This window comes from Brassica napus, chromosome C9, assembly GCF_020379485.1.
Source record: "Brassica napus cultivar Da-Ae chromosome C9, Da-Ae, whole genome shotgun sequence".
Taxonomy (NCBI): Eukaryota; Viridiplantae; Streptophyta; class Magnoliopsida; order Brassicales; family Brassicaceae; genus Brassica; species Brassica napus.
Window position 1 is genome coordinate 43,262,817 of NC_063452.1, and position 22,542 is coordinate 43,285,358.

A 22,542-nucleotide genomic window follows, 5' to 3' on the forward strand; every position below is an offset into this window, starting at 1 on the left:
CTAACGGCTGCCAAGGATTCGCACTCCGTGAAAGTGTCAAAACTCGAGGTCACAATAGGGGAGCTCGAGAGGGACCTCGGGAAGACGGCGAGTTCATTGCTTAAGGAGAAGAAAGCCAGGAAGGCCAAATCTTTGGAGGTGCGTCGTCTTCAGCGTTAGATCGAGGGCGATGCAGGATTAGCGAGCCGCAGGATTCGAGAGGCCAAGGACGCTCTTTGTTCTGAGTTTCAAGCTCGCTTGGCAAAGATTTCCGCCTTTCTGGGCTCTCTCGAATGCATCCGGAACATGGATTTAGCCTTGGCGACGATTGAGGGCGGGATGGCCGTGGTTCAGTCGTTCCAAAGCGAGACTCCTCCGACCTTAGAGGCCCGACTGTCCGGCTGCAAGGGAGATTTGGCAGTCGTGGATGGAGATTTCGATCTCATTCTAGCTGACCTGAAATCCGCGTGCTTTCTTTCGACGTGTTCAGAAGGCCCGGAGGGGGAAGATCCGGTGCTCGGAGAAGGCGGAGGTGATGCGGCTCCATGTTTGACGAAGAGACCGGAGGACATAAGATTTGTGTTTTCGACATTGGAAGTCTCGTCTTGTTGACATCGTGAGATGGTTGGAGAGGAAGCACCTTGGCTTGAAAACAGAAAATAGAAGCTTGAATGATGGTAGGAAGCACTTTGGCTTGGTAACAAAACCATTTTTTATGTTTTTTGTGTGTATTTTTTTTCTAATATGTAAGAAATATAAAACAAAAAAAACGTTTTTTTTTAAAAAAAAGAAGAAATAGATTCAGAGGTGTTTGGAGACATGAATAATAAGAAGCTCCATGGCTTTAAGAAAAACAAAACCACAAGCATTAAGCTTTGATTTTGGAAGTGAGGAGTCTACGATAATCTAAACATCGTAATCAAAATCTGATGAGAGTCAAATGGTTAACCAAAGTAAACCAATGGTTTGGAGTAAGAAGACGTGATATTATAATTGTTCCTAAGTTAATGGAATTGTCTTCCACTAGTGATGTATGATAGTAATGGGTAGTTACTTTGTCTTCTTCTGTATTTATAGACATCGATGTATTGTGAGTAAGGGATAAGAAAAGAAAATTGCAGTAAAAGTGTTTCTAATTCTTTGGGTTCCATCAAAATCATAGCAACGGTGAAGATGGCCACGCTGAAGGGTTTGATGGACAGAGTATCGTCTTGGTCAGCTCAAGGAAAAGATTGCAAAGCTCAGACACAACTGTTAGAGCCTCCAAAAGTAAAGTTTTTTTTTTTTTGCTAAATACCTCCAAAAGTAAAGTTCACTTCTTATAATTATAGTTGTATACAAACTTGTGCTCCTTGTAGATGAATCAGAGTATTAGTTAACCCTAAGGTTATAAATGTATTTTCCCTCTTTAACAGTGATGGTAAAAGTGATTAACGTAAACATGAAAAGTGGTATTATGAATGTGATATTTTTTGCAATTTTCGATAAATCAATAACCTAGTTAAAAAGTCTAAAACCTAATAAGAATATGAAAAATAAGAAAAACTAAATAGATATTTAATATAACATATAAATTTAATATTATTTAAATAAAATTCGTTTTTAATTATATATAAAATTTATTAGGTACAATTTTTAAATTAATAAATTAGTGACTCAGCTAAATACTAATAATAATCAATAATCAATAATTTAGCTAAAACCTAATAAAAACATGACAAATAAACAAAATTACCTAAAATTATGGACTACATGAGAAATCAACAAATTCACTTCTCAAATAATAGTATAGATATGTATACGCTTTATCATTATGAGAGTCAATATACAATTCTTCCAATCTTATACTCTCATCATTCTCTACATATACATTGGTTGATTTAAAAAAAAAATTGAAAATTAAGTGTATAGTCATCAGATCAAGTGTTGAGAAGAGTCCAAGTATGAAGACTCTAGGTGAATAGGTGAAGATATTAGCTAAGTTTAGTGAAGTATTGAGTAGACTCGGTTTGAGTCTAAAAGTTTGTAACACTAGGATTAAGCTTAGACACATGTCATCATCTCAGAGCTAAGCGTGAAGTATCACATATGTAAATAGCTAAGTAAAAACCTATTAGCTTTACTCTCTTGAGCTGATTAGGTTATCTTGTTAGAGCATTAGCCGAGAGAGAGAGATCGAGAGGCCGGTGTCAACAAGTTGTAGTCGGAGCTCGCTTGTGAGCAGTTAGTATTGCTGGTTCGATCTTATCTCCAGTGAAATATAGCGGTTTCTCCTAGTTTGGGGAAATGCGGTGAACACTGGGTCAACATATCGGTGTGTTCTAGTTCGTCACTCCTTCAAGAAAATTTCAATCGATCGTGTTCGGAGTGGAAGGAAGTCAACAAGGTTATTGAGTTTTGATTCTCACAAAAACAATGTAAAATCTTTTTACACAACTTTGCTTTCTTGAAAATCTTGGAAACCAATATAAAACGAAGTGTTCTTTTTTGCCTTCAGATTAATGCAGCTCCTATCGGTCTTCGACCCTGTTGATAGTAATCAAAGTAGATCTTGTCATACTTCTTAATCTTTTTGTACAATCTTGGTCTTTGCCTCTGACATAAGCTCATCTACAGGTTCGATCTCTGTGTCTGGACCTTCACTGCAAAACGTTGCCACAGATATTCTTTCCTTTTCTTTGTTAGTAACCACTCTTTGAACTGGGCTCTTGTATATTCCATTGCTCATTATCTGAACTTGCATGAGAGATTATGTCATTATCTACACCAACCAATCTTCCAAAAAATCGTATGATATACCATGATTGATTATGTCATTATCTCCTACATTGATCAGAATTTTATCACGGAGGAGGGGGGCTTTATACCACTTCCCATCTTTGAAGAACTGAAGCCCCTCAACATTTTTGTCGGGCAAAAGAAGAGTGAAGGCCGACCCATCAGCATGCGGTTTGATTCCAAGTACCTTGCCTGGCCTTGGACATGGAGGATACATGTTGAATCTTGTCTCCATCGCAGCATTTTCTCCACACATCTCGCGTAAACGATTATCTTTCAACCCCAGAGATCTAGCGATTGCCTTGTAGAATTTCTCAACCAATAGGTGTTGTTTCATTGTGTATTCATGTAAAGTTTCCCTTAAGAAACGATTGTGAAAATCACCAAAGTCAAAAGAAGCAAGATGTCTTAAAACTGAAAGGCATGTTCAGAGTTGTGTAACACATTAATAGAGGCCAGAAGCAACTAAAAAACACTCCAATTCATATAAAACTAAAGCGTTTACACTACAAGAAAACACCGGTTTTTTTTCCGAGGACATACCGACGAGAATGGTCGTCAGAAATTTCTCGTCGGAAAGTAAAATTTCCTCGGAATTCCTCGGAAACATTTCCTAGGACTGTTCGTCGGTATCTCCTAGGACTGTTCGTCGGTATCTCCTCGGATATTAAAGATTCCGAGGACATTCCGAAGAAACATTTCCCAGGACTGTTCGTCGGTATCTCCTCGGATATTTCCGATGGAACGGTCCTCGGAAACATTCCGAGAGAAAAGAGGTATCGGAATATTCCGAGGAGATATGCCCACAGAATATTCCGAGGAAGTTGTCGTCGGAATATCCCGAGGGATACACTTCCTCGGAATATTCCCAAAAACATATTTTTTAAAAAATTAAAAAATTATTTTTTAATTGAAATTCGAAAATATAAAATTAAAATTGAAATAGAAAACATATTAGATAATATGTTTTTGAAAAAAGAAAGAAAGAAACTACGGGAACTGCTCGTTCGGGTACATCCTCTTCATCATCTCCATCATTTGTTCATTCTGCTTCCTTGTTGCCTCCCATCCCGCCTCTTGATCCGCCATCTTTTGCTCCAACGCAGCTATGCGGTCATCTTTGTCCTTCAACTGGTCCATAAGCACTTCTGGATCAACATAGGGCTGTGGTGCAGAAGGAGGAACCGACCGGGCTCGACGACCCAAACCGACCAAACGTCCCTTCTTCTTTGGAACCGACTGAAATAGAAAATAAACAAATTTAAATAATAGAAAAGATGATAAAATAAAAATAAAGAAATAAATGAATTGAACTTTTTTATAAAGAACATACCGATTCAACGATTTCGTTGATTCGAATCCGGGACAAGTTGGTCGAAGCCGTCGAAGTGGCGTCCAGGTCGGTTTGAAGTTGAGATAGACGGGTCTCTTCGTCTTCCTTCTGAGTTTCGATCAGGCTGAGCACATCCCTCACAACACCATCATCAATCTCCCCGGTGTGCTTGTTGGTATGCGCCGTCTTCATTAGGACGAAATCATCAACCGGCTCGCCATCATTTTCATCCGCCATGAAAAAAACAAAAGTTAAACAAACATTAGAAATTAGAAGAAATGCATAAACAATAAAATAAAAATACTTAAATAATTAAAAAAAAAAGATTGAACTTACCAAGCGATCCCCGAGAGTGACAATAGTCTGGGCACCCAAATTGTGCTTGTACATGCCCTTCCCGCCACGATCGCTCTTGCGGTTGGCGCAGTTGGTCACGGAGGTAGCTTTCGTCTCGTCCTTATCCCAATGCACACACAACTCCTCCCAGACCGTGCTGTTGATTGACTTCGGGACCTTTTAATAAAAAAAATCAAAAATAGTTTAATAAATCAAAAAATTGTTTAATAAATTAAAAAAAAACCTGGTTGATGAGCCACTTCTGCTTCCACTCGTAGATCTGCTTCCCATAGTTGTCCATAACTTTATGAACGAAGGCGTTACGGATAAAGTTCGTGTGATCGGGATTCCAGGTGAACTCTTGCTGAAAAAAAACACACAATTTGTAGAAATTTTATATTAAAGATTAAAAATATAAGTTAAAAAATTAGAATACTTACCGCAAACTGACGAAACCACATCTCCTGGTCCTCGGCAGGGAAGTGAGTGAAAGTCGGATATCCCTTGCTGAGGTTCGAGTACATCATATTGTTGATCCATGCGCTGATCCCCTTCTCGGATCGGTTGAACCTAATATAAGAAATAAATTATTAATAATGAATCAAATTTTAATGAAAGGAAAAAAAAAAAGACTTTTAATTACCATGTTTGACGTCGTCCCTTTGGACACAGAGTGAGATAGGGAAGATGCTCACGACCGGGCTGTTGAACCAACTGGGCAACAGTCATCACTTCCGGAACGACTGGAGGAGCGGGAGGGGGTGCAGCACTGGGAGGGGGTGCAGCAACGGGAGGGGGTGCAGCAGCGGGAGCAAAAACCGGAGCGGAAAATGAAGAATCCCGACAGTGGCTGCTCGACCCCCGAGAGTGGCTGGACGAACCCCGAGAGTGGCTGGACGAACCCTGAGAGTGGCTCCCCGTACCACTACGACCTCGTGGTGAGGCACGACGAGATCGAGACCGGGTCTGATCACCAGTAGACCTGTAAATTAAAAAAAAAACATATTTAAAAATAGTTTTAATAAATATTAATTGAAAAAATATTTAAAATTAGTTATAATAAATATATAAATTAAAAATATATATATTTAAAAATATTTTTAATAAATATTAATTGAAAACATATTTAAAAATAGTTTTTATAAATACAAAAAATAATAAAATAGTGTTTATAAATCAAAAAAATGTTTTATAAATACAAAATTAGTTTTAATAAATATAAATATTTTTATAAATATGAAATCATCTTTTATAAATCCAAAAATCGAATTTATATACAAAAAGCTTTTGTAAAATCGAAAAAATCGAATTTATATACAAAACACGTTTTGTAAAATCCAAAAATCGAATTTATATACAAAAATCAATTTTATAAATACAAAAATAATTAAAAATTTATAAAAAAGTTCTAAATCAATTCAACACAACAAATTATCCAACCAAATCACAATTCTAAACGTATTAAATAACCAAATCACAATCCTAACCAATCACCCTAACAAAAATCTATCAAAAAACTTCTAAAATCATCAAATCTACATAAAAACCTAACAAATAGAACATAAGAGAGTGGGATAGGGTCCTTACATGATTTGTGTTGGTTTAGAGAGGATTCGCCAGAGAGATCGTCGTGAGAGAAGGGGGAGATCGCCGGAAGAAGAGAGAGATCGCCGGAGAGGAAGAAGAGAGAAATGGGGAAGAAGAAGTGTTTCATCTTTATAAAACCTAGGGTCCGACGGAAACTATCCGTCGGAATTTCCTCGGTATTTTCAATTTCAATTTTCGCGAAATATTTGGCGTCTGGTTTGCCCGGTTAAATGAAAATATTCCGAGGAAATTCCGACGGACGCTTAAATATCCGTCGGAATTTCCTCGGTATGTTCATTATTTCGAGGAAAAAGAATATCCTATACATGTCTTTCTATTGGTTTATATTATTCCTCGGAATTTCCTCGGACTATTCCGAGAAATTTCCGAGGAACACATGTTTGGGGTTTCAAAACATCAAATTTTTTTGCCCTATATCATTTCTTATACAAATGCAATGCATACCATTGAGGAATCTTTGTATAGATGATCATAAACTATGAAATAACAAAATTTCAAAACGAATTGTAAGTATTCCCTTTACCGTTCATTAAAGTGTATAAGTGTTTCTCTTATGTTGTGGGGATTTCGTTCATACAATCGGAAAAGTGTTTATTATAGGGTAAGGAACAAATTTTTGACTTCATAATCAGTCTAAGACACTTAATAAGGGTTATATAAGTGTTATTCAAACCGCAAAACGTTGTTTTCGGTTTAAAAACCCTACTTCCTCGGAAAAGCCTCGGAATATTCCGAGGAAATTCCGAGGAACACTTGGATTTCCTCGGAATTTCCTCGGAATATTCTGAGGCTTTTCCGAGGAAACAGAAACCCTAAAAGAAAAGCCCTAAATCGTCGGAAAAGCCTCGGACTATTCCGAGGAAATTCCGAGGAAATCCCTAAATCCTATTATCCCTCGGAATTTCCTCGGTATTCTTATATTAAAAAAAAAAGGCGATGCTACTCAGTTTCTGAGTCATCATCACCAGATGAATCTGAATCTGGATCTTGGTGAAACTCTCCAATCTTTGGTTCATCCTCTACGTGAACGACGGCTTCCTCTCCAATGTCGGTTAAATCGACTACAAGGCCAACTGCAGCTAAATCTTCTACTGCACTTAAGTTACCGGATGTGCTTGGTTGTAGTGGGTCTTCCAGCTTAGAACTTCCCTGAACTCGGCCTCTCGGGTTGAGTGATGTAACAGTGACCCATGGATCATCTCTGTTCCTAACTCGGGGGTACTTGATATAACAAACCTGTAACATTTAAAAAATTATTTAATTTGTAAATAAGTGTTATTAATACACATGATGATGAATCATTATGAATAATTGATATATGTATATTTAATTACCTAATCGGCCTGAGAAGCAAGAATGAAAGGATCATAATATTGCAACTTTCGCCTCGTATGTACTGATGTAACACCAAATGCATCTGTTCTCACACCTCGATCTGGAGTGTTGTCGTACCAATCACAATAGAAAACAGTACAGCGCAATCCAACCATGCCGGATACTTGATTTCCATAATCTCTCGTATGTTTCCGTAGTATACATTATCTCGAAATGCAGAACAAACGCTAGCATCATAAGTCGTACTCGAACGTCTCCTCCTTTGAGTTGTGAATGCATATCCTCGAGTACAAAATCTCTGATATGACTTCACAACATACTCTGCTCCACGCACCATCTCGCGTATCCAATCGTCAAATTTTTCACCTCTGGTCATACCAGCAGACACCTATTAATAGCACATATATATGTTATATCAATAAATGTGAATTAGTATAAATATGTGATAAATAATATTTTAATTTGTTTAAATCACTCACATAAGTAAACATCCATCCAGAAAATTCTCTCTGCTTCAGTTCTTCAAGTTCCTCCTCTGTGGCGTATCTATATTCGCAGATGTTCTTGTACATATGTTGACAATAATATAATTAATTAAGATTTAAATTTCAACTTGTTAAAATTAAAATTTGTAAGCTAATTTATTTACCTCTCATATTGAAGAACATCTTCGCAGTTGGTGAGCAAAATATGTTTGCAAATGACTGCGCTCCTGCTCAGTAAGTCGACGGTCCTTTGGTTTTCCGCTAAGTCGTCTAACATCTGTGAAGATGTCTGGAATCGTAACATGATATGTTGCCCGTTCGCCTCTATCATCATGCCGAGCAGGTCTTCTGTTTTTGGTCTGCACTTCTGCTGGAAAGTAGAACTCGGCAAAGTTTGAAGTTTCTGAATTTATTATAGAACCTTCCACCCTACTATAATTTTTCACCATCTTCTTCAAATGGTACATATACCGCTCAAACAAATACATCCATCTATATTGCACAGGACCACCAAGTTTCAATTCTCTGGCCAGGTGAATAACAAGATGCTCCATAACATCAAAAAATGATGGAGAAAATATCTTCTCAAGGTTGCACTGAATCACGACTATGTTAGTCTTCAAATTTTCAATACCTTCAAGAGTCACTGATCTCGTGCATAAATCGCGGAAGAAAGCACTAATCCCTGCAATTGCTTCATGAACATTCTGTGGTAATAGTTCCTTGAAGGCAAACGGAAGGAGGCGCTGCATCATTACATGGCAATCGTGACTCTTCAAGCCGATAAACTTTCCTTCCTTTCTGTCGACACAGTTACGCAAATTAGATGCGTAACCGTCTGGAAATTCCACATCGTTTGAAATCCAATCAAAGAACGCATCTTTTCCCTCTGCATCAAGTCGGTATATGAGAAAAGGAGCCCTACCATTCTCATCAACATGAAGTTCTGAACGAGCACATATATCGACTAAATCCAGTCTTAACTTCAAATTATCCTTTGTTTTACCTTGAACGTTAAGAATCGTGTTAATGAGATTGTCAAAAAAGTTCTTCTCAATATGCATGACATCTAAATTATGCCTCAATAGATGATCCTTCCAGTATGGCAAATCCCAGAAAATAATCTTTTTGTGCCAGTTATGTAGTTTTCCAATAGCATCTACCGGATAATGCACATGTCCACCTTGGTCTTGCGTCCTTTCTGCACCAAAATCTCTTAGTTGTGTCGACAAATCTGCCCCACAAATTTCTGGAGGTGGACTATCAAACACCCTTTTGTTCTTCGTAAACAAATTCCTACTCCTACGATATGGATGATCAGGTGGTAGGAATCTCCTATGACAGTCAAACCAACACGTTTTCCTTCCGTGTTTTAGTTGGAAAGCATCAGTGTTATCTTGACAATATGGACATGATAGCCTTCCATGCGTTGTCCATCCAGATAACATACCATATGCTGGAAAATCACTTATTGTCCACATAAGTACTGCCCACATTTGAAAGTTTTCTTTACATGAAACATCGTATGTTTCAGCACCTTGAGCCCATAGTTTTTGCAACTCATATATTAGTGGCTGAAGAAACACATCAAGTGATCTCTTAGGATGCTCTGGTCCGGGAACGAGAATGGAGAGAAACAAAAACTCTCTTTGCAAGCACAAGTTTGGCGGTAAGTTGTATGGTGTAAGAATGACTGGCCATAGAGAATACTGTCTTCCACTCTTGCCAAACGGGCTGAAACCATCAGTACATAATCCAAGGTAGACATTTCTTCTCTCATACGCAAAGTCGGGATATTTTGATTGGAAATGCTTCCACGCTTTTGCATCTAAAGGATGTCTAATCTCACAATTTGTTGAATGCTCCGCATGCCATCTCATTGGTTGCGCTGTGCGTTCAGACTGATACAACCTCTGCAACCTTTCCGTCAAAGGCAAATACCACATCCTTTTAAATGGCACTGGAACTCTTCCACTCGTATCTTTATAACGAGCCTTTCCACAAAATTTGCATGTAACCCGCTCTTCATCCGCCCTCCAATAAATCATGCAGTTATCGCTGCATACATCTATTACCTGATACGATAAACCAAGACCAGCTACAATTTTCTGAACCTCGTAGTATGAACCAGGGGCTTCATTATCCTCAGGTAGAATACCTTTTACAAAATCAGAAATCGCATCCACACAGTCTTCAGCCAAATTATAATATGTTTTAATGCCCATCAGTCTTGTTGCAGATGATAAAGCTGAATGACCATCTCTGCAACCTTCGTACAAGGGTTGCTTTCCAGCATCCAACATATCATAAAATCTCATAGCTTCTGCATTGGGTAAATCTTCCCCTCTAAAATGATCATTTACCATCTGCTCAGTACCTACACCATAATCTACATCCATTCTAATTGGTTCTTCTAGCCTAACCGCATGCTGAGGTTCGCTAGTACTACCATATTCATAATCAGTTTCTCCATGATGATACCAAATTTTGTAACTTCGTGTAAACCCATTCAAATATAGATGAGTCCAAACATCTCACTCTTTAATAATCTTTCTATTTTTACAATTAGAGCAAGGACATCTTAACATACCCGTTTCTGCTTTCGGTTGTCGTTGAACTAACCCCATGAATTCGGTTATACCTCGTTGGTATTCTTCCGTAAGCAATCTCTTGTTCGGAATCCAAATGAGGTCGATCGATCCAAGAACGATAATAATTTGAAGAAGACATGCTTTTTCAATCAAATTCGTGTGTAAATATAGTATGTGAGAGGATGAAGAAATGGAGTGAATGAAGAGGTTGGGGGTGCGGGTATTTATAGATGAAATTCTGCCAACAGTACCGAGGAAATTCCGACGGAATATCGACGGCAACGGCTCTTTCCTCGGAATTTCCTCGGAATTTTTAAAATCCCCAACGGCTCTCTAACGGCTATAATATATCCTCAGATATTCGTCGGTGTTTTCCGAGGAATATGACTTCCTCGGTATTTCATCGGTATATTTCGAGGAAATTCCGAGGAAACCCAAATTTTGGGTTTTCTCGGAATTTCCTAGGAAATTCGTCGGAATATTCCGAGTATCTCATTTTCCGTCAGAATGTCCGTTAGAATTACGATGTTTTCTTGTAGTGTTACGATAACAAACAATTAATTAGCTATTTTATTTTCTATCCAAAATTATTATAGGCAGAGTGGGAAAATATGATTGTAGTTTTGAAAATATTCATAAAATAACAAATTAAAAGAAAAAGAAGTTTGGTATACAGTTCCATTTTACCAAGCTAACCACGGCCAAATGGATTTTATTTTTACCTGAATTCAATAGGGACTTTAGGCCAGAATTTAAGTTTTCGTTGATCTTCGGGGTAAGTAGTAAGGTACAAACGGTCGGTCCAATCGAGAACTTGATCATCCAACAGTATCATGTCGTTTCCATATCCTTGGAAACTACCAGTTACTCTTGCATACTTTTGTTTCTCTTCAGTCGAAAGCGCAAAGAACTGCTTAGTTACCTCGTAAATCTTTTCCAGAAAGCGCTTCTGTAATTCCATGAATCATGACCTACGTCAGATACAAATCATGTCTTCACCGAAACATGTACCGAAATTTATGGATTTAATTATTAATTAGAGTGTACAACACCTGAACAACGCCCCATGTAGAGAGGCCGGAGTACAGTTTACGCAACTCCTCTCGACCATCATCAGAAGAAGAGAGGAGGAGAGAAAGATCTATGGCCGGAATATCCATCTACAGCACCAAACAGTTAAGAGGTTGACCTTCAATGTCTACAGTGGATGTGTAGAGGTATCTTTCCTGTAGTCCTTCGTCGCAAATTACCTCTTGAACGGTCTTAAATTTTGGCTTCTCCTTTGTTTTCCAAGGATTTTTGTTTGATTATCCTTTCGAGCAACGTCCCATGTAGATGACAATATTATAATATACAGAAGAACTGAAGAAGCATGTTGCTTAGGACAAAAAAACCGTTTGATAAGAGGCAAGCCAGGCCAAAACGTGCCGCTCCGTAAACATTATTTTGAGGAAGACTTTGTTTAGTACTCCGATATATATATATATATATTTTTTTTTTTTTTTGCCATCTATAATATTATTTATCAGAAGGTTTACAAACATAAGGCCCAACAAACTAAAGGGCACCCGGACCGAAACATACAAACCCAACTTTAAAACTAAAAGAGATCCAAACAATGGCTCATCCAACCCAAACCGAAACAAGACTCGACAGTCCTGCTACGTGTCGAAACCGCAGTGACACCGAAGACACGTGTCGGAGCCTCCCATCGCCTTCACCACTTGGGACAACCCGCCGGAACCGACGCATCTGAACCACGATCAATGAAACCACACCGGTTTCAACCAAACTCCATCATCTTCCTCGCTTGATTCAATGTCTTGGGAGAGCATCATCGGACAATCGAGATCTCATCTCAAGACTGCAAGCCACCAAACCACCCACAAATCGACTCATCTCCTCGACCGGACCTTGCGGGCCGTATAACGCCATGCAAACCCGATCCAAGGCAGAACCACACAGATCTACGAAATCACCAGAGATTAAAACGTCTACCATCAATCCTCTATGACCGACATACAACATGCAACATCAATATCAGATCGAGAGACAGAGTATCGGATGAAGCACAAATTCGTAGATCGACGAAATCAGGATTAACCCGAGGACAATGCCGACGATAGCGGGGCTGAAAAAGCCACCGCCTCCCGGAAACGTAAGCCGGCGAAGTAGAAGCTGGAAGCCTCCACTTCCCAGAGACAAAGCGGACGAACACCACCGTAGATTAGGTGTCTCCGAGACCAAAACAGAAGCGATCACTACAAGAAAACATCGGTATTCTGACGGACATTCCGACGGAAAATGAAATCCTCGGAATTTCCCGAGGAATTTCCGAGGAAATTCCGAGGAAACCCAAATTTTGGGTTTCCTCGGAATTTCCTCGGAATATACCGACGGAATTCCGAGGAAACATCAATCCGTCGGAATATTCCGAGGAAATTCCGACGAACTAGTGATCGATCGATGCGTTTTTGGACATATACCCATCGATCGATCACATTGTTACGCTTTGGTCCATCATAGTGATCGATCGATGCGTTTTTGGACATAAATACATCGATCGATCCGTTTATGAAAAAACATTCGAGATTTTGAAACCCCAAACACTAGTTCCTCAGAATTTCCTCGGAATATTCCGAGGAAATTCCGAGGAACACTTGATATCCTTGATCGATCGATGGGATAATCTCATCGATCGATCACATTGTTACGCTTTGGTCCATCATAGTGATCGATCGATGCATTTTTGGACATAAATACATCGATCGATCCGTTTATAAAAAAACATTCAAGATTTTGAAACCCCAAACACTAGTTCCTCAGAATTTCCTCGGAATATTCCGAGGAAATTCCGAGGAACACTTGATATCCTTGATCGATCGATGGGATAATCTCATCGATCGATCACATTGTTACGCTTTGGTCCATCTTAGTGATCGATCGATGCGTTTTTGGACATAAATACATCGATCGATCCGTTTATAAAAAAACATTCGAGATTTTGAAACCCCAAACACTAGTTCCTCAGAATTTCCTCGGAATATTCCGAGGAAATTCTGAGGAAGAAAAGGGTTTCCTCGGAATTCCCTCGGAATATTCCGAGGAAATTCCGAGGAAATAGGGTTTTTAAACCGAAAACAACGTTTTGCGGTTTGAATAACACCTATATAACCCTTATTAAGTGTCTTACGTTCATTATGAAGTCAAAAATTTGTTCATTACCCTATAATAAACACTTTTCCGATTGTATGAACGAAATCCCCATAACATAAGAGAAACACTTATACACTTTAATGAACGGTAAAGGGAATACTTACAATTCGTTTTGAAATTTGTTATTTCATGGTTTATGCTCATCTATACAAAGAATCTTCAATGGTATGCATTACAATTGTATAAGAAATGAAATACGACAAAAAAAATTGATGTTTTGAAACCCCAAACACTAGTTCCTCGGTATTTCCTCGGAATATTCCGAGGAAATTCCGAGGAACAATATAAATTAATAGAAATACATGCACAGGATATTATTTTTCCTCGAATTAATGAAAATATTCCGAGGAAATTCCGACGGATATTTAAGTGGCCGTCGGAATTTCCTCAGAATATTTTCATTTAACCGGGCAAACAAGCCGCCAAATATTTCGCGAAAATTGAAATTGAAAATACTGAGGGAATTCCGACGGAAAATATCCGTCAGACCCAAGGTTTTATAAACTCGAACCGCATCTTCTTCCCCATTTCTCTCTTCTTCCCCATTTCTCTCTTCTTCCTCTCCGGCGATCTCTCTCTCCTTCCGGCGTTCTCCACCTTCCCTCGCGACGATCTCTCCGGCGAATCCTTTCCATTCCTTTACAAATCATGTAAGGACCTTATCCCACTCTCTTAGGTCTTATTTGTTAGGTTTTTAAGTAGATTTGATGATTTTAGAAATTTTTTGATAGATTTTTGTTAGGGTGATTGGGTAGGATTGTGATTTGTTGTGTAATAGGTTTAGAATTGTGATTTGGTTGTGTTGAATTGATTTAGAATTTTTTTTATAAATTGTTTATTATTTTGTATTTACAAAACATTTATATAAATTCGATTTTACAAAACGTTTTTGTATATAAATTCGATTTTTGGATTTATAAAAGATGATTTCATATTTATAAAAATATTTATATTTATTAAAACTAATTTTGTATTTATAAAACATTTTTTTGATTTATAAACACTATTTTTTTTTATTTTTGTATTTATAAAAACTATTTTTAAATATACAAAACGTTCTTTGTATATAAATTCGTTTTTTGGATTTATAAAAGATGATTTCATATTTTAAAATTAATTTTGTATTTATAAAACATTTTTTGATTTATAAACACTATTTTATTAGTTTTTTGTATTTATAAATACTATTTTGTATTTATAAAAATATGATTTCATATCTATAAAAATATTTATATTTATTAAAACTAATTATGTATTTATAAAACATTTTTTTATTTATAAACACTATTTTATTATTTTTTGTATTTATAAAAACTATTTTGTATTTATAAAAAGATGATTTCATATTTATAAAAATATTTATATTTATTAAAACTAATTTTGTATTTATAAAACATTTTTTTATTTATAAAAACTATTTTATTATTTTTTGTATTTTAAATATGTTTTCTATTTCAATTTTAATTTTATATTTTTGAATTTCAATTTAAAAAAATAAATTTATAATTTTTTTTTTGAATTTTGGAAATATTCCGAGGAAGTGTATCCCTCGGAATATTCCGACGACATATTCCTCGGAATATTCCGAGGAATTTCCGACGAAAAAAGTCCTCGGAATATTCCGAGGAAATTCATTTCCTCGGAATTCCGTCGGAAATTTCCGAGGGATTTCCGAGGAAAGATGAATTTCCGAGGAGTTATTTCCGAGGACTTTTTTCGTCGGTATGTCGTCGGAATAACGCTATTCCGACGACATACCGACGATTTTTTCCCTCAGTATGCCGCTGTTTTCTTGTAGTGGATACCCACTGTTCAGAAAGGAACCACCGCGACTCTCTATCTCTCAGAGAGAGAGGAGAGAGAGTCTACCATTCCCGTAAGAAGATAGTACTCCGATATATTTTGTTTTGAAGATTTGGATATTATCATAAGACTTACTAGATTTTGATCCGCGCACTCGTGCGGATGTATTTTTCAAAGATATGTTATTTTTTTTATATCACTATTTAGGATTGGGCAAAAAACTCGAATCCGAAGAACCGAACCGAACCGATTCCAATCCAAAAAAGTAGTACTAAACTCTAATCAAAATTAATTAAATATCTGAATTACTCAAAATTTTGGTATTTAGAGAACTGAAACCTAATCTGATCCGAACCAAAGTATTGCAGGTATCTAAATGTATCCGAAATAGATTTATATACTTATATATATTAATTATTTTTAGATTTAATGTACATAAAAACATCCATAATATATATGACACTTTTAAGTTGGTTTAAATACTTTAAAATATATATAAATAGTCAAAAATAAATATCTAAAATAGTTAAAATATATTCAAAACACCAAAAATACTTAAAATAATTATTGATTCTATGTCCAAATATTTAAACCAAACCAATTTATATGTTAAGTTTATGTACTCTAACATATGTTATTCAAATTTATATGTAATATATTATTTTGTTTTTGGATTTTGAGAAATTTAGAGTATATAATGAATTAAAAAAATTAAAAATAGTTTAAATGGGTTATTCCAATCCAAATCGGACCCGCAAAGATCTGAACCAAACCCGGACAAAAATTTAGAAATATCTGAATGGGGCTGAAATATTTGATCCCAAAAACCCAAAACCGAAACAGACCCATCCCAAACCGGAATGGGTACCCGAACGCCCACCCCTAGTCACTATTATATATCATATATGTGTCATCATATGATTAATTGTATTTTATAATACCATCATACAAGTAACCATATAATTAATAGTATTTTATATGTACCATCATATAAGTAATCACATATATTATATTTTTAAATTTTTATGTGAAATATAAAAATCATAATTTAAGTCGGTATTTGAAATTAAGCTTTGTATTGTATTTTTGTATATATATTGAAAAAAAAATTATAATGGTTATTTGAAAATATTTTAGTAAAAATCAAATTTTGAATATATGAATATTTTGGAGTAAATTTTTGATAGAAATCAATTTTAAATTATTATTTTGATTTGAACTATGTATATCAAGTAACATAAACCAATTACTGTTTAATATAACATAATGGACTTCATATTTTTCTTAATAAGATAAGCCCATTACTTTTTTTTCTTAATATACTACTATTAAAGTTTCTAAACAACATGATTAATCTTTTTTTATTTTTTATTCATGTTGCCAAGCAAAAACTTAAAGTACTTTTACTTTAATAAGATAGATGTTAAATTTCTTACAAACTTTTTTTTTTGGGGAGGGGGAAGGGGGGAGTTAGCAAAAAAAAAAACTATTTTTGGGGGTGCAAGCACTATATTATTTTCAAGGAGAAGAATAATATGAAAAATTACATGCTGGAAAAAAAACCAGCATAATGAATACAATTCAGAACATGGGATGAAAACATGAGTTTTGAAATCAAATTAGTCTCAATACCATTCGGATTTGAATCAATACGGCATTGCTACGGATAAGGCACATGAATCAAGAACTATTATAAGAAACAGACAGTACTTTGTTGTCTCTTTCGACCCTTAGAGCATGTCCATCCATAAGAGACTATTAAAAGTTCTTAAAAATAATTAAGTAGTTAATTTTGTGATTTAAAAGGTTAAGAATCTTTGTTAGTGTAATTAAATTTTTCTCTTTCCAATGGAAGAATTTCATTGGGGTTCTTAAATATTTTTTTCCTTTTTAAATGTTGAATGATTGAACAAATTCAGACAGAGAAACTACAACCAAACAAAGCAAAAGGGAAGCATGAACCATCTGATTCTTCTCCTATATGCTCAGAATCTAGATTTTCTAGTGACCCATCTTCTTGTTCTTACCAACCAATCAAACAGAGACACAAACTAATCAAAACATAAACCCTAAAGCGAAAGGGACAAACTTTAGCAAAAACATACCTTGAAGAAGACGAAAAAGGAACAGCAGAAACAGAGTAAGCTTCAGATATCTCAGGATGTTCCTCAGTTTCTACCTGACAAAAGAAGCCATAAACATCATCAAAAACTATTCATAAGCAATATGACTTGGGGCACTGCAAACCAAACAAGCTATCGATAAAGCATTAAAGTAACTGTAACTATTGGGCCTCGTATTAATTTGCATTGTCGGGCCTCGTATTGTTTTGTCTCATACAAAACTTGGTCACGAAGTTTTATGTCTTCTTCTTCCTCTGTATAAATGTTCTTGTTGTATCACGATCAAGACACACAGAAATATATAACAAAACACATTTTCTCTTTTGATATGGTATCAGAGCAAATCCTGAAACCCTAAATTTTCTTGTTTTCTTTTGAGTTCAAGATTGATCATCGCTTGGTCTGTTTGCTGGTTCGTTTATCATACGGTCTTGATTAATTCATTGATCATGTCTATCGAGGCTTCTATTACAGAACGTGCTGGTGATTCCACCACAGTGACGCCTTACTCTCTGTTCTCTTCTGACAATCCCGGAGCTATGATTACCTCAGTGATGTTGACCGGAGAGAACTACAATGAATGGTCCTTAGAGATGTTGAACGCTCTAAGCGCCAAGAAGAAAAAGGGCTTTATTGATGGCTCGATTGCCAAACCCTCTACAGCCGGTGCTGATTTGGAGTCATGGATCTCTGTTAAGTCCATGGTTGTTGGTTGGTTGTGTACATCGATTACTCCTCGTGTTCGTTCGACCGTTTCTTTCATCGACAATGCTCATGATTTGTGGGAAAACTTGAAGAAGAGGTCTTCGGTGGGGAACAAGGTGCGAGTTCATCACCTTCGTACTCAGATTGCTGCTTCTCGACAGGATGGACAGTCTGTAATTGATTATTACGGACGACTCGCTAAGATGTGGGATGCGCTGTATATCTACAAGCCCATTCCGCCGTGCTCGTGTGGTGCTGCAGAGACAATGTCAAAAGATCGAGAGGAAGAAAAAGTACACCAATTCATCATGGGATTGGATGAATCTCGATACTCGAATCTCATCAACTCTGTCATTGACACTGATCCTTGTCCTTCTTTGGAGCAAGTCTATGCTCGTGCTATTCGCGAAGAACAACGTCTCTCTCAAACTCATGATCATCATCAACAAGATGCAGTTGGTTTTATTACTCAGCGTGACTCTCCACAACTCACGATGAATGAACCACGAGAGTTTGCTGGTAATTCTTCTACCCAAGTTCTTCGCCAAAGAGATCGCCTTCTCTGCTCTCATTGCGGCCGCTCAGGTCATGACAAAAAATTTTGCTGGCAAATAACGGGATATCCTGATTGGTGGAAAGAGAGAAATGCTCGTTCAGGTGGTAGAGGAGCTGGCCGTGGTGGTCGTGGTGGCGTTGTAGATGATCGTGGTCGTGCTATGGTTAATATAGCTAATGCGACCTCCCCCAACGCCTCTGTTTTCCCTGAGTTGACACCGGAGCAATGGAAAGCAATAGGTATGATCGCTCAAGAGAAGACAGGTTGTGGTAATTCCAACAAACTTTTTCCGGTAAGATTTGCAGTGACATTATAATCGATACTGGCGCTTCACACCATATGACTGGGAATCTCTCTTTACTTGTGAATCTTGTCAATGCATCACCTTGCTCAGTTGGATTTGCCGATGAAAGCAAAACTCTTTCTTCTAGTATGGGCGTTTTTCCCCTCACAGAATCGATTTCTCTTCACAATGTTCTTTATGTCTCGGATCTCAATTGTTCCTTGATCTCTGTTTCAAAGCTTCTGAAGCAACTAAAGAACGGTTGTGCCATGTTTACTGATACTTTGTGTGTTGTCCAGGACCGTTTCACGAGGACCCTGATTGGAGCCGGTGAAGAACGGGATGGAGTGTATTATCTTACGGATGTGGCATCAGTACGAGTTAATAAAGTTGATGTTGTTTCGGATCAAGCGTTGTGGCATCGACGGTTGGGTCATCCAGCTTTTTCAGTATTTTCTGCTTTACCTTTTGTTGTAAGCCAGTCTAACCCAAGTCCCTGCGACGTTTGTTTCCGGGCTAAACAAACAAGAGAAGTGTTTCATGATAGTTTCAATAAATCACATGCATGTTTTGCTTTGGTTCATGTTGATGTTTGGGGGCCGTATCGTGTTCCGTCAAGTTGCGGTGCCGTTTATTTCTTAACAATTGTGGATGACTACTCTCGATCAGTCTGGCTTCATCTTTTGCTAGAAAAATCAGAAGTCTGACAAGTTTTTCAAAACTTTTGTGCCTATGCGGAAAACCAATTTGGAAAAAGTGTCAAAGTAGTTCGCAGTGACAACGGCACATAATTCATGTGTTTGGGTTCATTCTTTCGTGAAAAAGGTATACTTCATCAAATTTCCTGTGTTGGAACACTGCAACAGAATGGTCGGGTCGAGCGCATACACCGACACATTCTTAATGTCGCTCGCTCTCTGCCCTTCCAAGCGAAAATGCCTATCCATTTTTGGGGTGAGGCTATTCTCACAGCAGCACACCTTATCAACATCACACCAACAAAATTTTTAAATAATTGCACCCCACATGAAGTTTTGTTTGGAACCAAGCCAAGTTATGACCATCTCAGAATCTTTGGATCTGCTTGTTTTACTCATTTACGATCCCGCGACAAAGATAAGTTTGGAGCACGGAGTCGTAATTGTGTTTTCGTGGGGTATTCTTTTGGAAAGAAAGGATGGCGCGTCTATGAAAAATTAAAAAGATGAGTTCTTGGTTTCACGAGATGTTGTATAAGCACAATGAAAAATTCAACGACGAAAAAAAAGAGTATGAACCTTGCTTCGACATTTTTTACGGCTTGAGCTGAGACCTGGTGTAGGAAAATTAGGGTTTGCGTCTCTATATAGCGTTATCAACACCGGTGCGCCGCTCTGGCGCAAGTTATCAAGCTACGACTTTGAAGCGATATCCTTCAGCGCACTACCCGTCTTCAAAGATCTACCATTGCTGGAGAACGAAAGGTGAGAGAATTCGTGTGTTTCAGTCAAAGGAGAGAGAGACAATACCCGTTCGGTCCAATGTGTGACTGCCACTTAAGGGGTTCTTACCATCTCTAAAAAGCCCAAAATAAGCATTGGTTCTTCATTAATTTGGGCTTTTTCATTTTTGGGTAAAGACCCATTTAAGAGTCCCTTGATGGAAGTGGTCTTATGCTCTAGATTAGGTTGTAAAAATTCTTTTATTTTTAATATTTCTTAAGCCTTTTAGGATCAAATTTCCTGTTGGGGGGCCACGCATGCTTCACTAGTAGATTCCACATCATTAACTAGAAGCATTATCTAACAACACTTCAAACATACTAAGAATTTTAAATCAGAAGCTCTTTAGGATTTAACTTATTGATGTAGATGTACTTCAAATCCTCATATGATATTCTCAGAGTTTCAACGCAACATAAATAAAAATATGACATCTCAACAAAGAAAGCAATGATATTAGGATCGAGTAACGAAAGAACATATTCAGTTTTGATATCAAAAGGAGACTGAATGTGATAGAGGTCCCAATCAAGTCCTTGCAGTTTTAAACACAAGATTGCAAGTATGTTGGCCTGCCTTTATTCTTTGGCTGTTGTATAATGGATTTTTATTAATTAAACCTCTCAAGTAAAGATAAATTGTAAATAAACCCTTCAACTAAAAATTTGACAAAAAAAATCCTCAACATTAATTTTGTTAACGTTTGTCACCTTCCGTCACGGTATTTTAGACGGAGGGTGACATACATTAACGGAATTCAAGTTTATGGTTTCTTTCGTTAAACTTTTAGTTGAGGGGTTATTTTGCAATTCATCTTTAGTTGAGGAGTTTTATTACTAAATGTTAATAAATATTTTAAAATCTTTATTATCACTAATGTATTATTTAAAACTCTTACAATCGATTTATAAGTCTTTAAAAATAATTTATAAATTCTTATACATTACTTTATCAATTTTATAACTGATTTATAAAATTCTATAAATATTTTAATACTTTTATAAATTATTAATAATATTTAATAATGATTTTATAAGATTAAAGATATGGTTGTTCGCCATAATACAAAAACATAAAGTAAATAAATAAAACAAGAAAATTAAATCAAAGACATTGTTTTATTTATTAATATGGTAGGAAAATAATGTATTGGTTCAGAAATCAAAGAGAAGAAAAATAATCCTTCATTATTTTCCAAAAACAGGAAAAAGAACAATTTGAAGTCCGAAAATCGTGTAAAAAGGAAAGATGGCTGGCACCATAATTCAACATTCCTTCTTAAAGTATGGCGCCGGCCTTCTTCTCCTTTTACACGATTTCTGGACTTTAGGCATGCTTTCTTTCTGCTTCCGGAAAAATAATGCACAATTATTTCTCTTCTCTTTGATTTTTGAACTAATATATTATACTCCTACCATATTAATCAATAAAGCAATATCTTTAATTTACTTTTCTTGTTTTATTTATTTACTTCATGTTTTTATAGTATGGCGAACAACTATATCTTTAATCTTATAAAATCAATGTTAACCTTATTAATCATTTGTAAAAGTATTAAAATATTTATAAAGATTTGTAAATCGATTATAAAATTGATAAAGTAATGTATAAGAATTTATAAATTATCTTTAAAGGCTTACAAATCTATTGTAAGAGTTTTAAATAATGCATAAATGATAATAAAGATTTTAAAACATTTAATGTCATTTAGTAATAAAACTCTTCAATTAAAAATGGATCGCAAAATAATCCCTCAACTAAAATTCGACGAAAAAAACCCTCAACTTTAGTTCCGTTAATGTTTGTCACCCTCCGTCTAAAGTACCGTGACAGAGGGTGACATACGTTAACGGAATTAAAATTGAAGATTATTTCATCAAATTTTTAGTTGACGGATTTATTTACGATTCATCTTTAGTTGAGGAGTTTC

General features: G+C 36.4%; 2 protein-coding genes across 4 annotated transcripts; one reads left to right on the top strand and one right to left on the bottom strand.

Annotated features, from left to right (window-relative positions):
• Positions 1-1,626: 1,626 nt before the first annotated feature.
• LOC106356993 lies at positions 1,627-17,706 on the bottom strand. Of its 2 annotated transcripts, XR_007328824.1 has the most exons (6): positions 17,570-17,706; positions 5,070-5,408; positions 4,867-4,996; positions 4,671-4,790; positions 4,091-4,603; positions 1,648-3,996 (listed from the first exon to the last, which is right to left on the bottom strand). XR_007328824.1 is itself a non-coding variant. In XM_048768745.1 (5 exons), exons 2-5 carry the CDS (start codon positions 5,153-5,155, stop codon positions 4,403-4,405), a joined length of 537 nt encoding a protein of 178 aa, XP_048624702.1. In that variant the 5' UTR covers positions 5,156-5,408; positions 17,570-17,706; the 3' UTR covers positions 1,627-4,402. The 2 variants fall into 2 exon arrangements, 1 of the variants encoding a protein (XP_048624702.1); XM_048768745.1 differs by having other exon boundaries at positions 1,627-4,603.
• A 90-nt stretch (positions 17,707-17,796) lies between these two features.
• Positions 17,797-20,945, top strand: LOC106355764 (retrovirus-related Pol polyprotein from transposon RE1). Of its 2 annotated transcripts, none has more exons than XM_013795653.3 (2): positions 17,797-19,140; positions 19,431-20,945. In XM_013795653.3, the coding sequence occupies exons 1-2, from the start codon at positions 18,037-18,039 to the stop codon at positions 19,836-19,838; spliced, it is 1,512 nt and encodes a 503-aa protein (XP_013651107.1). In that variant the 5' UTR covers positions 17,797-18,036; the 3' UTR covers positions 19,839-20,945. The 2 variants fall into 2 exon arrangements, with proteins under 2 accessions (XP_013651107.1, XP_022566142.1); XM_022710421.2 differs by having other exon boundaries at positions 17,797-19,117; positions 19,431-19,714.
• Positions 20,946-22,542: the final 1,597 nt, after the last annotated feature.

Coding starts and splice junctions, on each gene's coding strand:
- LOC106356993 (XM_048768745.1), bottom strand. CDS start 5,155: ATGACTGTTGCCCAGTTGGTTCAACAGCCCGGTCGTGAGCATCTTCCC. Junction 4,791..4,866: donor TGTGGTTTCGTCAGTTTGCG/GTAAGTATTCTA, acceptor GTTTTTTTTCAG/CAAGAGTTCACCTGGAATCC. Junction 4,604..4,670: donor AGAAGTGGCTCATCAACCAG/GTTTTTTTTTAA, acceptor TTTTATTAAAAG/GTCCCGAAGTCAATCAACAG.
- LOC106355764 (XM_013795653.3), top strand. CDS start 18,037: ATGTCTATCGAGGCTTCTATTACAGAACGTGCTGGTGATTCCACCACA. Junction 19,141..19,430: donor ATTCCAACAAACTTTTTCCG/GTAAGATTTGCA, acceptor TGTGTTGTCCAG/GACCGTTTCACGAGGACCCT.